Source organism: Palaemon carinicauda, chromosome 26, assembly GCF_036898095.1.
Source record: "Palaemon carinicauda isolate YSFRI2023 chromosome 26, ASM3689809v2, whole genome shotgun sequence".
NCBI classification, from domain to species: Eukaryota; Metazoa; Arthropoda; class Malacostraca; order Decapoda; family Palaemonidae; genus Palaemon; species Palaemon carinicauda.
In genome coordinates, this window is record NC_090750.1 from 83431947 (window position 1) to 83448414 (window position 16468).

General features: G+C 33.8%; 1 protein-coding gene and 1 long non-coding RNA gene across 6 annotated transcripts in view; one reads left to right on the plus strand and one right to left on the minus strand.

Moving 5' to 3' along the window:
• LOC137619636 (uncharacterized) overlaps positions 1-16468 on the minus strand; it is a 300875-nt gene that overhangs the window by 206004 nt on the left and 78403 nt on the right. The gene's annotated exons all lie outside the window — the stretch shown is intronic.
• The window catches only part of LOC137619635 (SET and MYND domain-containing protein 4-like), a 227298-nt gene that overhangs the window by 190322 nt on the left and 20508 nt on the right, over positions 1-16468 (plus strand). For 4 of the 5 annotated variants that reach the window (XM_068349827.1, XM_068349830.1, XM_068349831.1 and 1 more), the window contains one exon: positions 15430-15761. In XM_068349827.1, coding sequence (XP_068205928.1) covers positions 15430-15761 — 332 coding nt within the window. The remainder of the gene's footprint in view (positions 1-15429; positions 15762-16468) is intronic. The other variant, XM_068349828.1, reaches the window with a different exon arrangement.

A 16468-nucleotide genomic window follows, 5' to 3' on the forward strand; every position in this document is an offset into this window, starting at 1 on the left:
AAAATGAAACCACATTTCCACTCAGCGCCACTCAACACCATTATAAGCAGAGCACTGTTAGATTACTGCAAAGGCCGATAATGCTTGAGAGCGCAGACAGAAAAGTTATTTTAGAGGCAACGTCGTCAGCCCCTCTCTCTCTCTCTCTCTCTCTCTCTCTCTCTATCTCTCTCTCTCTCTCTCTCTCCTTCTTCTTCTTCTCTATTAATCGCTCTAAATACAAATTTGTTCATCTCAGTTATCTTACTTCAAATATGGAACAGATGTAAAACCTGATGTTCAACATAACAGCCAATTCTCTCTCTCTCTCTCTCTCTCTCTCTGCTGCTTCACTCAAATTTGGAGCAGACATGAAACCACTGTTAACATATCAACAGCAAATTCTCTCTCTCTCTCTCTCTCTCTCTCTCTCTCCTTTTCTATTAATCGCTCTAAATACAAATTTGTTCATCTCAGTTATTTTACTTCAAATATGGAACAGATGTAAAACCTGATGTTCAACATAACAGCAAAATTTCTCTCTCTCTCTCTCTCTCTCTCTCTCTCTCTCTCTCTTACTTCACTCAAATTTGGAGCAGACATGAAACCACTGTTAATATATCAACAGCAAATTCTCTCTCTCTCTCTCTCTCTCTCTCTCTCTCTCTCAAGCGTTTAAGCCATGACCAATGAGAAGGATAATTCTTATTTATTCATCCTATACATCACTCCCATATTGCAGAGGATTGTAGAGGTTGTCTGGCTTTAAGAGATTTTATTAAAAATGGGATGCAACGCGTTCTTAAGAAGGAAGAGAGTGGTTAGATAGAAAAGAAAGGCATGGCAAACCAAATTAGATTGACAAACATCAAATATCTCACATATGATTACCCTTTTTTAATTGACATTAAAAACAAATATACACATTTCTATAGTATACAAAAAAAAAAAAAAAAAAAAAAAACCTAATCATACAGTATACAATTCATATTATAAAATATATTTATATCTTAGTGGGATACCTTATCGAGGTGAAAGGGTTTATGAATCATGATCAGCAAAGCTGTACTAGTCATGGGACACCCATACTAGGTTGGTTTGCTGTAAGCGATCAGACAAGATTCCACCGTCACCAATCCGCAGTGGCTAGCGTAGTGATGAAAATTCCCAAACCTTAGACATGTCTTGGTCATGTCTGTAATCTCTTGTGGCCTTTGTCCTGCAGTGAACTGGACACCACTGTATTTGTTGCAGGATGCTATAAGCCCAAGGGCTCCAAAATATAAAAATAGCCCAGTAAGGAAAGGAAACAAGGAAATAAACTGCAAGAGAATTAATGAACATTCAACATAAACTATATATATATATATATATATATAAATATATATATATATATATATATATACAATCTCCCACAAATTGCTCAAAGTGACGTATGGTAGTTAGGAAACGGGAAGGGGTGGGATGGGTTAAATATGTGTGAGTGTACATATGTGTGCATATATATCTACATATTTAGCCGAATTTTTGACGGGTCTGGTACACTAGTATCTCCCCTATACAATAAATACTTTATAAACTGTATACAAATACTGTATATATACAGAATGATAACATTAATTCATAAAACATTATCTATAAGAAAAAGTATAAACATCTCAATGCATGAACCCTGCGTAGATAAATACGCACTCATATCACATTCCCATTATCACGCAATTAGATGAACCATTTTCTTGTACCGTAATCTTATAAGAGAGTGACGTATTAATATTACTTGTACTAATATATGCATTAGTACTTTTCCCTAATGAGTTTTTAACGATGTCGAAACTATCAAATTTGATCATTTAAGGATAATTTAAGTAACTAATCTTAATGAAGCCACCGACTTCCAGTTAATTAATCTTTAACCCCGTTTAATTTTCCCATTATCTCTGTTTCTTCTTCCCTGACCTATTCTAGTTTTCTTGACCTCAACAACCAATATAATTTGTCCTTAAACGATTTAATTATTTACTTCACATCATTCATGGCCGTTCGCTCATCTCAACCTCAGAGAAACATCTGAAGAGGAACAAACCCTCTCCCCCTGTCACTAGGCTATTCCTTGAGGCCCTTGGAAGAATACAACTACTATTCCTCCAAGGGCCTCAAGGAATAGCCTCTGTACCATGGTATTCCACTATCTCGGGGTAGAGTTCTCTTTCTCGAGGGTATAATCAAGCACACTTTTCTATTTGTTTCCTTTCGTCACTGGGCTATTTTCCCCGTTGGAACCCTTGGGTTTATAGCATTCTACTTTTCCAAACTAGGGTTGCAGCTTAGTAAGTAAGCAATAATAATAATAATAATAATAATAATAATAATAATAATAATAATAACAATAATAATAATAATAATAATAATAATAATAACAATAATAATAATAATAATAATAACACCTGAGTCATTGAAAAGGAATCTCAAGAAGGTAGGAGCCGATATAACCCCAAGACTTGTGCAAAAGAGCGTGCTAATTGAAAAAGCACATATAGTGAGGAAAGTGATGGATTCATAAGGAAGATGGATGCAACTCTGAGCTCCTCACTATAAATCACCAGTCTCTGTAGACTGTGAATAATAATAATAATAATAATAATAATAATAATAATCCAAACGATGTAGGCTTCCTTACCAAGATACTCATCCTCCCCCTTCCCTCTTCCCACCCGCGGCCCCCCCCCCCCAAAAAAAAAAAATTATGATATTATGCCCCATATTCAGTTAGAATGTGAGGTTCTCTTGTTCTTGCCTAGCGCATGATGAACACCGCCGCTGTTTCTCCTCTGTTCATTGGCGACAACGTTCTCGAGAACATTGGCCCCTCCTGTTAACTAATGGGTCTGTTCATCAGGGCATTTTCTTTCACATCTGAGTCAGTGATGGTACTTAACATGTCAACTTAGTAAATATGCAGCCATTGTTTTTTACTTCTCATTTTTTTTTCTTCCTTGATGGCTTGGGATCAGAAGATAGAGTTCTCTTGCTTGAGGGTACACTCGGGCACATTAATCTATCTTGTTTCTCTTATTTTTCTTTTAAGTTTTTATAGTTTATTTATGAAAGATCTTACTTAATGTTGATACTGTTCTTAAAATATTTTATCATGATTGTTCGTTACTTCTCTCGTAGTTTGTTTATTTACTTGTTTCCTTTACTCATTGGGTATTTTTCCATGTTGGATCCCTTGGGCTTATAGCATTCAGCTTTTCCAACTAGGATTGTAGCTTAGCAAGTAGTAGTAATAATAATAATAATATTAACAATAATAATAATAATAATAATAATAATAATAATAATAAAATGATTTTCTTCGTCTAATTCTGTGGTTATGATTTATGAATGCACATACTTGAAGGATATTTCGCACTGCTGACGTCATGGTTTTACTCTGGTTTATAAATGTGACAATTATGTGTCTTATCCCCAAGCATCTCTCTCTCTCTCTCTCTCTCTCTCTCTCTCTCTCTCTCTCCGTTTATCTATTTATATCTGGATATCGACATATCATATCAATGGGATTTAAATCTGATTAATACCATTTATTTCAGTCAATAAATCAGAGAGAGAGAGAGAGAGAGAGAGAGAGAGAGAGAGAGAGAGAGAAAGAGAGAGATAATTTAATTTCCTAAAAGTTAATCATCCGTATATCAACAACGTTTACATATCATTATACAAGGTTTTGGAGCAAAACTGACGGCCATTACCTAAGCGAAAAGAAACTCTTTGGGTCTAATGGAATAATTCGGCGGAAATGGCCAGTGGCGTTTCCCAAGGGTCATAAGAAAGAGGAGACTTTCTTAGTTAGTAAAAACATAACACTACTGCATTATTAACCTCTAAAATTAAATTTTTCGACGTTTTCGTATGAAGGTCTTAATCATAAATATGTTCTCACTGGTGTAATAATAATAATAATAATAATAATAATAATAATAATAATAATAATAATAATAATAATAGCAACCATAGAAACGTTTTCGTATTGAATTTCTTAATCGGCAATATATTCTTACTGGCATAAAAATGGAACAATAATAATAATAATAATAATAATAATAATAATAATAATAATAATAATAATAATAATAATAATAATAATAATAATAACAGCAACTATATAAATATCTATATTATTTAACATAACAAAAGAACCCACTGCACCATTGCCCTCATCAGCAACAACAGAAGCTTTCGTAAAAACAACACCATTACACAAACAACAACAACAACAACAACAACAACAAAATTAATGCAGCAAAGCAGCAGGCAAAAGGAAGCGAAGGGGACAAAGAGTTTTACGTACGTGATTTATGTAGTCTGTCTGCCTGCTCGTGTCTGCCTCGCTTGGCTATAGCAGCATTTGCCCTCTGGGTTCTTTGTGAAAGAAGGAAAGAGCCCCAGGTTACAGCTCCTAAATATCTTTCTTTTGAACAGCAAATACATTCACACGTTTGTCAATTGTTAATATACGTGCAAACACGTTTTCTAGAGAGAGAGAGAGAGAGAGAGAGAGAGAGAGAGAGAGAGAATTGTGTGTAATGTAGCGTATTTCGAGCACGGTTAAAATGAGGGATTGCCTTCTGACGTAAACTGCGGAATGCCTGTGTGTACGTGCTCGAGGAGTTTGGGACGTGTAAGGTGTTACTACATTAGAGAGAGAGAGAGAGAGAGAGAGAGAGAGAGAGAGAGAGAGAATGTACTACACTACTACAACATTGGAGAAGAGAGTGAAAAGGTACTTCTACAACATTGAAGAAAGAGAGAAGGTAGCACTACAACATTGAAGAAAGAGAGAAGGTACTACTACATCATGAGAGAGAGAGAGAGAGAGAGAGAGAGAGAGAGAGAGAGAATGTACTACACTACTACAACATTGGAGAAGAGAGTGAAAAGGTACTTCTACAACATTGAAGATAGAGAGAAAGAGAGAAGGTAGCACTACAACATTGAAGAAAGAGAGAAGGTACTACTACATCATGAGAGAGAGAGAGAGAGAGAGAGAGAGAGAGAGAGAGAGAGAGAGCGTGTTGTGTTACTTCCATTTTACTCGAATGCCAACGAGGTCTAGAGGGATGGACAGGATATTCACTGTCGTGGCTCGAAATACTTCATGGAATTTCAGCATTCTCAGCCACTTTTGATCATATTAATAAATTAACAGCCAGGTTGTGGTAGCCTATTGGAAACGTCCTTGCCTAACGATCGGCTGGACAGGAGTTTGAGCGAGTTCAAGCTCGATAATTTCTTGTAGTGTCTGCAACCTCACCACCCTTGTGAGCTAAGGATGGGGCGATTGGGTGAGCCTATAGCTCTACTTGCCGTATCATCAGCAGCCAATGGCTGGCCCTCCCTGGTCCTAGCTTCGGTGGAGAGAGAGGGCTTGGCCGCTGATCATATGCATATATGGTCAGTCTCTAGGGCATTGTTATTGTCCCTTGCAACTGACATTCATGAGCGACCTTTAAAGTTTAATATGTAATGTCTTACATCTGTGGTTTGCTCTAAGCAACTGAAATGCCATTTCAATACTCTCCATTGAGTAAAAAAACAAGAAAAATACTCCATCATAAGCGAATAACTTCAGACTAACTCCAACAAATGCTCATATAAACATTCAACTTTTTGTGCATGCTTTCTAACAAAGTATAATGTTTTGCAAACCACACTGAGGTCAAAGGGCAATTGGGGGTGCACAGAGAGAGAGAGAGAGAGAGAGAGAGAGAGAGAGAGAGAGAGAAAGAGAGAACTAGAAAACTGGTGTGACAACGATTATGACAAATGCGTTCAGTGGAACATCAGATAATAGGATAAAAAAGAACAACTAAGATGATGTTGGTTACAATAATGTGCTAGTCTAGACAACAAACACTTTTGCACCGCCACGTACAACGCTTTTAGTAGGACTTACAATTACTTCATATATATTTCAATTTGCAAAGAATATATTTTGATATAAAGTATTTCAAATTTCTCCCACAGTACAAATAGGCAAATGAAACATACAATCACCTGAATTGAAGTAAAAATGTCAAGCAAATTAACATATATCTTGTAATACGTTGCTAAACATGTTTTATTTTACTTATTTCCTTTCCTCACTGGGTGGTTTTCCCTGATGGAGCCCTAGGGGTTATAACATCCTGCTTTTCCAACTAGGGTTATAGCTTAGCTTGTAATAATAATAATAATAATAATAATAATAATAATAATAATAATAATAATATGTAAGTTTTACATGTTGCACAACTAGGATTGTTGCTGAGCTAATAATAATAATAATAATAATAATAATAATAATAATAATAATAATAATAATAATAATAATAATAATAATAATAACAGTTTTACATATTACACACTGCATGCTACTGGTTTCACAGTAAAAATATCCGCAACCATATATACAATTCTATATAAAAAAATGGATGGCAAAACAAGAAGTCGTATTAACATTTTAAGATTTTTCCAAAAAGGTAATTACGTGACAATGCGTGCAGCATCTTTAAAAAAGATATAACAAAAAATCAACATCAATCATATTAATTCATAGCATGGAAGTCAAAGATATCATGAGAGAGAGAGAGAGAGAGAGAGAGAGAGAGAGAGAGAGAGAATTTGTTTTTACCTACCCATTCCCATCCCGTTAGAATATTTATTTACTTAAGAGTTTAAAATAAAGTTTTAAGAATAAGACTTCATTTTGGTCCAGAACACCACCCCCCAAGGGGAGTGAGCAAAGGGGAGGGGGGAAGGAGGTTGCTAGAGCAAAAGTAAAAAAAAAAAAAAAAGGGGCGGAGGGCAATATCTTACAAGACTTAACGGGTTCCTAACCCCACACGAAAAAATTTGTCCAGAATATATGTTAAAAATTATTCTATGCTATCAAGTGTAAAACGAAAATATGAGAAGAAAATAAAAACCTGGCATCTGAATATAATTGTAGGAAAAGAAAGGAAGGCGATGTATAAGAAGCACACATCAATAACGATGATAAATATGGGAAAACCAAACGGATTACACACAAGAAAAAATTAGAAACTATAAAAGCACTCTGGGAGTGCAGACCTCCGCCATGGCAGCTCATTTCTAGAAGCCAGCTTGCCTTTCCCAGAATCAATTTAAACCGTAGGCGTATTTGAAGCCTGTGTGACAACCATCTGCCAACTTGGGGTTAAGGTTAGGGTTAATTCGGTCGACCTTGACCTTGACCTTTGACCTAAGACTTTGAAAACAAACAAAAAGAAAAAAAGGTGGAAAACATAACCTCTTCCCAACTTCGTTGACGGACGTAATAACCAAAAGCAACAATAAAAAAAATTACCAGTTCAGTACGCGTATAGAATACATAAACGCGCATAAACGAAAGTAGAGCATTAAATACAAGTAGAGCAATTTCTTTGAAATTTCCCCTCGAGCAATTCACAGGCCTCGGCGAACTTTGGTTAAGAAACAACCGCATAAATACTAGCGCGAGTAACTGGTACAAACATACAAACAAACTCAAGCGTATCAAACAATGCAAAGTAATTTTAAGAGAATTGTACATATATCTAGTGACCTAAATTAATATAGTCGAGCTGATAAAAAGTATAAAAGCCTTATCTAAACTTCCACTGTGATGAAAGGTCTAGTTTGATGTTGTTACTATTCGTAAAATATTTTATTTTGATTTTTCATTACTTCTCTTGGAGTTTGTACATTCCCTTGTTTCCTTTCCTCACTGGGCTATTTTTTTCTTGTTGGAGCCTTGGGCTTATAGCATCCTGTTTTTCCAACTAGGCTTGTAGCTTAGCTTGTAATAATAATAATAATAATAATAATAATAATAATAATAATATAATAATAATAATTAAGAACTTCCTCTTTATCAAAACGATAAAAGCCAATTTTATATTTCAAGTAACAAATAAGACTTTTGTACCGAGCTCGTGGGAACTAATAAAACATAACTTGAAAAGTCATTTTCGTCGAAGGCAAAAGATTGTGGTCATGAAAGAAAATATACACGTTCAGATTGTTACTCTGGTTACATGCAAGAGAAGTTCTATTTGCGGAGTACTTAAAAACAAGGCAATAGAAGGGACGTCATCAGAGAGAGAGAGAGAGAGAGAGAGAGAGAGAGAGAGAGAGAGAGAGAGAGAGTTAAATAAAAAAAAATGATCCGTAGCACATGAAGACATTAGGCTAAATTGAAAAATGCTCAACCAAAATTTGACACTTAACCCTTTACAGTGCAGACGTAGTCAAAGATCACTCTCAGTTATGTTTGTTGATTAAAAAAAAAATATTTATGACGCGTATTTGAATAATTTGGACTAATATCACATACATTTAAATAACATAGATCCTTCGATTTGTTTACCTAATATAAAAAGGAAAAATAATTTACGAACGTTATGCAATACTAAACGAAGTAAATAGCAGCTGTAAGAATTCATGACCCAAAAACAGTTTATTATTATTATCATTATTATTATTATTATTATTATTATTACTTGCTAAGCTACAACCCTACTTGGAAAAACAGGCTGCTATAAGCCCAAGGGCTCCAACAAAGAAAATAGCCCAGTGATTAAAGGAAATAAGGAAAAACTACAAGAGAAGTTTAAAAGAATAATATCCCAAGCAACTTTCCTCACAGTGAACTCTGATGAAAATAATATCCTCACATTGAAATCTGAAGAAAATAATATCCTCACATTGAAATCTGAAGAAAATAATATCCTCACATTGAAATCTGAAGAAAATAATATCCTCACATTGAAATCTGAAGAAAATATCCTCCTCACACTGAAATCTGATCAATCAAAATTATTTGTTATGAATTACTAAGACGCACAATCACTTACTACAGACATCCAAACAGTTTATTCAACTCTCTAGCGACAATAACACTTCAAGAGATTTTCAAAGTTTCGTAACTTTTCTCGTTTACTTCTCAAGCCCCCTTCCCCCCCCCCCCCACATAACAATCCGTATTAAATTTGATATCTTTTATAAATGACAAAGACTTACAATCAGTTACTACAGACATCCACACTGTTTATTAAGCTCTCTCTGGCGCCTATCACACTTCAAGAGATTTTCTAAGTTTCATAAGTTTTCAAGCCCCCCCCCCACCCCCCACACCCCCACCCCACATAACAATCCGTTAGAATGGGTAACAACCGAGCAAGAACTGCAATCCGATTTCCCCTAACATACTGTCGGACCCCTAAGTGCAATTCATCCTGAAGATGAGTCATGCAACGTAAACACACTGCACAGTTGCTTGCAAAGGAGTGCGTGCACGCTGCCTCTTATTTTTTTGCGTTGTCCTACCGCATAATTTCTCTCTAACGACGTCCCTTTTTATATCTCCTTTTCGAGCTTCCAACGGAGGGCGTGTTCATGGTCAGTTACCTGCATTCAATTGTTTGCAATATGGCGACTCTTTGTTCTTCATATAAATGTTATTCACTAAGGAAGTGAGCAATTCTCGTATTGCAGCTACTGCAGTTCTTCTACTGTATTTGTTTATTCTTATTCTTGTTTAAGGTAGTAGGTTGGCCAGGGCACCAGCCACCCGTTGACATACTACCACTAGAGAGTTAAGGCCCCTTTTGACTGGCCAGACAGTACTAAATTGGATTCTTCTCTCTGATTACGGTTCTTTCCCTTTGCCTGCACATTCACCGAATAGTCTGGCCTATTCTTTACATATTCTCCTCTGTCTTCATACACCTGACAACACGGAGATTACCAAACAATTCTTCTACACCCAAGGGGTTACAGCACTAATGCTTCAGTGGCCACTTTCCTCTTGCTACTGGTAGAAGAGACTCTTTAGCTATGGTAAGCAAGCAGCTCTTCTAGGAGGACACTCCAAATTCAAACCATTGTTCTCTAGTCTTAAGTAGTGCCATAGCCTCTGTACCATGGTCTTTCACTGTCTTGGGTTAGAGTTCTCTTGCTGGAGGGTACATCGACCACACTATTCTATCTAATTTCTCTTCCTCTTTTGTTAAAGTTTGTCTAGTTTATATAGAAGATATTTATTTTAATGTTGTTACTCTTCTTAAAATATTCTATGTTTCAATTTTTCCTTTTTTCACTGGACTATTTTCCCTGTTGGAGGCCCTGGGCTTATAGCATCCTGCTTTTCCAACTAGGGTTGTAGCTTAGCAAGTAATAATAACAATAACAATTCTTCCAAATTCTTGAAATTGTTTCAAATGGCATGCTATTATCATTATCATCACTATAATTATCATTATTATTATCATCCAAGTTGCATAATGATCACGTCAAACCTCTCTTCTGATCTACGCTCACAGCGGGGCCTCCTCCTGCAACTGCTCAGCCTCCTGTCTCTGTTTTTCCTACTTAAATCTCACCCTACAGACGCAAATGTTGCACAAAGCTGTCGCGCGTGAAAACAAATTTCCTTTTTTATATGCTAATGAATTTCGTAACCGCCACTATAAGTACTCCTGTGATGTGTTTCGCAATTTCAAACAAACCACAAAAGAAATTCTCTCTCTCTCTCTCTCTCTCTCTCTCTCTCTCTCTCTCTCTCCCTAGCTTTTACACACAACCATACACGATTCGCAATGTAACAACATTAGAAATTAAAAATAAACATGGGTCACGTATACGTCAGAATTTGGTTTAAATTCATTTACACATTGCAATAAAATACTCATTTGCGTTATGCAGCTATTTTCTTTATAGTTTCTCGGTATTCAAGACTTGAGAATAATTAAATTTACCACATTATCAATGAATATCACAATGTAATTTAGGCAGATATATACACACTATATATATATATATATATATATACATATATATATATATATATATACATATATATATATATATACATATATATATATATATATATACATATATATATATATATGTATATATATGTTGTATATATATGCTATATATAAATATATATATACATATATATGTATTTATATATATGCATATATATACAACATATATATATATATATATATATATGTATATGTTGTATATATATGCATATATATAAATATATATATATATATATATATGTATGTATGTATATGTTGTATATATATGCATATATATAATATATATATATATATATGTGTGTGTGTGTGTGTGTGTGTGTATCTGGCAAAGTTTCATTGTAATATTCATTGATAATTCAATAGAATTACAAACTATTTCAAATAACTATGAAACTGTAAACTACCAACTATTACAATAACCTACACAACATATAACGACTGATTCATAAAGAATTCCTCCCTAAGGACTAAATCTAGGTTTCAACGCTAAAAGTAGCACACGTCCATAATTCAGACCATACTATAGATATGGGGTTAGGGCATGGTCGTCTGCTCCCTTTCCTTTGCACCCTACATCCTTATATTAGATGGTGTCTGGGTGCCATACCCTGCCCCCTCTCCCTTATTTATCGTTTATGTTAGTCTTACTCTTATTTGGGCTTAGAATCTGGGTAGAAATGATAGAAAAGATGGAATTTTTATTAAATACTCACGTTACAATTGAACTAAGAAATTGGCATTGGAATTACTTTAATAAATTTAATTGTCAATGAATAAATACATCCTTGGATTTGTTATTACTTTAATAAATTCCATTGTCAGTGAATAAATTATTTCTGGAAATTAGATTTGCTTTAATAAATTTAATTTGCAGTGAATAAATTCCTACTGGGAATTGGATTACTTTAATAAATTTAATTTTCAGTGAATAAATTCCTCCTGAGAACTGGCATTACTTTAATAAATTCCATTGCCAGTGAATAAATTCCTCCTGAAAATAAAATTTACTTTAATAAATCTAATTGTCAGTGAATGAATTCTTAAAAAAAAAAAAATCCTGATAACAGGAAACTATATCTTAAGTCCCATTATCACTATATATGAAATCTTCTCATGAAATAAACTAGAAAAATCGGGTAATAATACTATTATCACTATATAATATATGAAATCTTACCGTAAAAGGCCCTAAATTATTAACAGGAAACTAATTAAGCCACATTATCATTATATACGACATCTTACCACCAAAAGTATCTAGTAAAATATGTTTACAGTGTCATTATCATTATATAATATGAAGTCTTACCGTAAAAACACCTAGAAAAATCTGTTAAATCTAGATTAAATTATAGTCAAATCCACTAGGCTAAATCATAGAAAAAAAAAACATCACACGAAGAATGTTGTTCCTGTTTTTAAAATATTTTATTTTAATTGTTTATGATTTCTCAAATCGTTTATACATTTTCTTATTTCCTTTCCTCACTGGGCTATTTTTCCCTGTTGGAGCTCTCGGGCTTATATCATCTAGTTTTTCCAACTAGGGTTGTAGCTTAGCTAGTAATAATAATAAAAATAATAATAATAATAATAATAATAATAATAATAATAATAATAATAATAATAATAAAATTAATAATAATAATAATAATAATAAATTTCAAAAGACATAATCTTAATATTAGCCAGGTAGCTCCACCGAAAGCCAGTAACGGGTTTTACGTCAAAAGCGAGATAAAAGGAACACGTGATCGACCCTTTTAAAAGAGCATCTGGCAAAGTAAAACAGAAGTGAACGAACGAGCTTAAAAAAAATTGAAGTAAGGCTTTATCATACATCACTTGCATACTTATCCGAATTTAAGTCTTGAGCCTTCCAACTTTCGAGAACTTCTAATCTCTACTAAATACATGTGTGTGGCATATATCCTATATATAGTTACATAAACTGAGGGGGTGACATTCCTAGAGAGAGAGAGAGAGAGAGAGAGAGAGAGAGAGAGAGAGAATGAATTTTCTTAAAGGTATAGGAAAAAATCCGGTTTCTTGAGAGAGAGAGAGAGAGAGAGAGAGAAAGAGAGAGAGAGAGAGAGAGAGAGAGAGAGAGAGAATGAATTTTCTTAAAGGTATAGGAAAAAATCCGGTTTCTTGAGAGAGAGAGAGAGAGAGAGAGAGAGAGAGAGATGAATTTTCTTAAAGGCATAGGGAAAAAATCTGGTTTCTTCAGAGAGAGAGAGAGAGAGAGAGAGAGAGAGAGAGAATTTTCTTAAAAGGCATAAGGAAAAAATCTGGTTTCTTCAGAGAGAGAGAGAGAGAGAGAGAGAGAGAGAGAGAGAGAATGAATTTTCTTAAAGGTATAGGGAAAAAATCCGGTTTCTAGACAGAGAGAGAGAGAGAGAGAGAGAGAGAGATTTTCCTATAGGTAAAGGAGAAAAACATGGTTTCTTTACTTGTCAGTTTCGCAGTCTTTCTTATTTACGCTTCACAATCATTATTCCTTTACATTCTACGGAATTTACTTGAAGAACTGGAGATATCTTGAGCATATATAAAAAAAAATTAAACACAGGTTGACATACGTGTCATCATCTTCAATAACTTAAAAATTTAACCACGAGTCGTGCAAAGTGTTTATCACGTGTCTACAAGTGTTGACAAAAACAAGTCATATTAACACTTAGTTGAATAAAAAATAAAAAATATAAATATAAAAAATAAAAATATAAAAAATGAAAATATAAAAGAAAAGATCAATACACATCCATTACAACTTGACATTTCCCCCTAAAAGAAAATTTTTGGGGAAATCTCAATACCTTTGAATATAATGAATGGCAATGCAATGAGATAATTTTCATTTTTTTTTTATGATATTTCAATCAATTTCTCCAAATATATAAAATGATGATAAAGATTAACTGAAAGTTAAGAATGCAAAACTAATCTTTATCAATTATTATCATCATCATCATTTAAGCTACAGCCCTAGTTGGAAAAGCAGGATGCTATAAGCCCAAGGGCTCCAACGGGGAAAAACCGGCCAGTGAAGAAGGGAACCAAGGAAATAAATAAAGAACTAAAGAAGAAATGAACAATTGAAATAAAATATCTTGAGATCAGTCACAACTTTAAATTAGATCTTTAGATCTTTCATACACAAACTATAAAGAGAGACTTAAGAAATCTACCAGCTGAACTTCGAGTCTTTAAAAGTCAAGATTAATATATCTCAATGCATATCACCTGAAAAAGGATGAATCTTGTCTCCCTTCTAAATAAAAATCTTTCATAATGAGAGACTTAAGAAAACTAACGGCTGAACTTCGAGTCTTTGAAAGACAAGATTAATATCTCTCAATGTATATCACCCAATAAAAGGTGAATCTTGCCTCCCTTCTAGATATAGAGCTTTCATATAGAGAGGTTTAATAAACTATATCTCTCAATTAATATCACCTAAAGAGAGAGAGAGAGAGAGAGAGAGAGAGAGAGAGAGAGAGAGAGAGATGGTCTCCATTCTAGACATTGCAAACCCCGAGACCGAACCCGAGGTTAGAAGCGGCAGCCGACCCCAGCAGGAAGTATTCAAGACACTCTTCCAACTTCCTCCGGCAGTAATTTGTATCAATTGCGGTGTTCGCAATAGCAAAAATGACCTGCAATCAACAATCATATACCTCATGGCTTCGACGTCTATTTTACCACAGCAACATTTCTTTCTCTATTTTTTCTTCACTTTTCCATTTGTACTCTTCTGAGGAATTTCGACGAGACTGTGTTCATATAGATCAGATTACAAACAAAAAATAACTTTTTTTTTTTTTATGAAAATGACTTGAAAATCCTCTGGTAAAATAAAGTTAGTGACTGATTCATAATTAATTTTTTTGTAACGAAATATTAATCGATTTATAATTAATCATTTTATGACAATATATTAAGAGATTTACAATTAAACTTATTTTGTTACGAAATATAATTATTTTGTGACGAAAAGTTAATCGATTTATAACTAATTATTTTGTAACGAAATATTGATTTATAATCAATTATCAATCGATTCATAATTCACTTCATACATCACAAATCATAAGAGCAGAAATAGCATTATATTTCTACTATCATGATGTAAACATTGTAGCATCACAACTATTTTTTTTCTCCCTCATCACCATTATCATGACAACATTATACTTCTAAAATCATGATGTAAACATTGCAGCATCACAAACTAATTAAACTTTTCTTCTCCCTCATCACCATTAACATGACAACATAATACTTCTAAAATCATGATGCAAACATTGTAGCATACAAACTAATTAGACTTTTTCCTCCCTCATAACCATTATTATGATAACATTATACTTCTACTATTATAATGTAAACATTGTAGCATCACAAACTAATCAGTCTTTTTTTCTATCTCATCACCAAAATTACGACAACATTATACTTCTACAATCATGATGTAAACTGTAGCATTACAAAATAATTAAAAAAAAATTTCTCCATCATCACCATTATTAAAAATTGCAGCATCACAAACTAATTAAACTTCATTCTTCTCCCTCATCAGATCCGTCATAATGTGGGAAGAAAAAGACCTACCGGGCTTCTTCAAAGACTACTTCAAGATGGTGCGCAACGCCCTCACCAACGACCAGTTCAACCAGTTCTCGAAGCTGAAAACCAACCAGGAACGCGTCCGGTTCGTGTTCAGCATCCCGGCCGCGCACGACATCGACATCAAGCCCTACTTCAAGGGCAAGTCGGAGAAGGAAGCCCTCGAGAAGAAGGAGGCGGGAAACATGTGTTTTAGCAAAAAGAATAACGTAGAGGCATTAAAGCTATACAGCCAGGCGGTAATTAAGGCACCTGTGCCCACGGGTAAATATTGGAAGCTGATCAGTTGAGTGACTGAGTGCCCCTCGTTGTGAACCTTGACCTACGTGATTATAATAGGACAGACGCACATACCAATAGTTATGTGTTGTGTGTTCGTAAACAAACTTATTTCACATACGTCTTAAAAAAAACATTGTACACGTAGATTTATTCATATGAATTCTATGCACAAACAAATATATATCAATCTTCTCATTTAAGAGATGGTGGCTCTTAAGGGTATCAACCTTCCAATTTCCGGGATAATGTTGATAGCCAAACCCAGCGCTCTTCCGCTCTTTCCACCTTACGTGAACCCCTTTAGTGGGTTAAACACGATATATATATATATATATATATATACACATATATATACAAACATACATATATACATATATATATTTATATATATATATATATATATATACACATATATATACAAACATACATATATACATATATATATATATTTATATATATATATATATATATATTTATATTATATATATACACATATATATATACATATATTTATATATATATATATATATATATATTAATATTTATTATATATATATATATATATATATATACATACATAAACACACATATGAAGTGTACATATCACATGTACGTACTATTAAAAAATCAAAACGCCATAAAAAAAAACTTCGTTGAAAAGCTTTACACGGAGAGCCCTCGACTATCAAATCACAATTCTACCAAGTTGG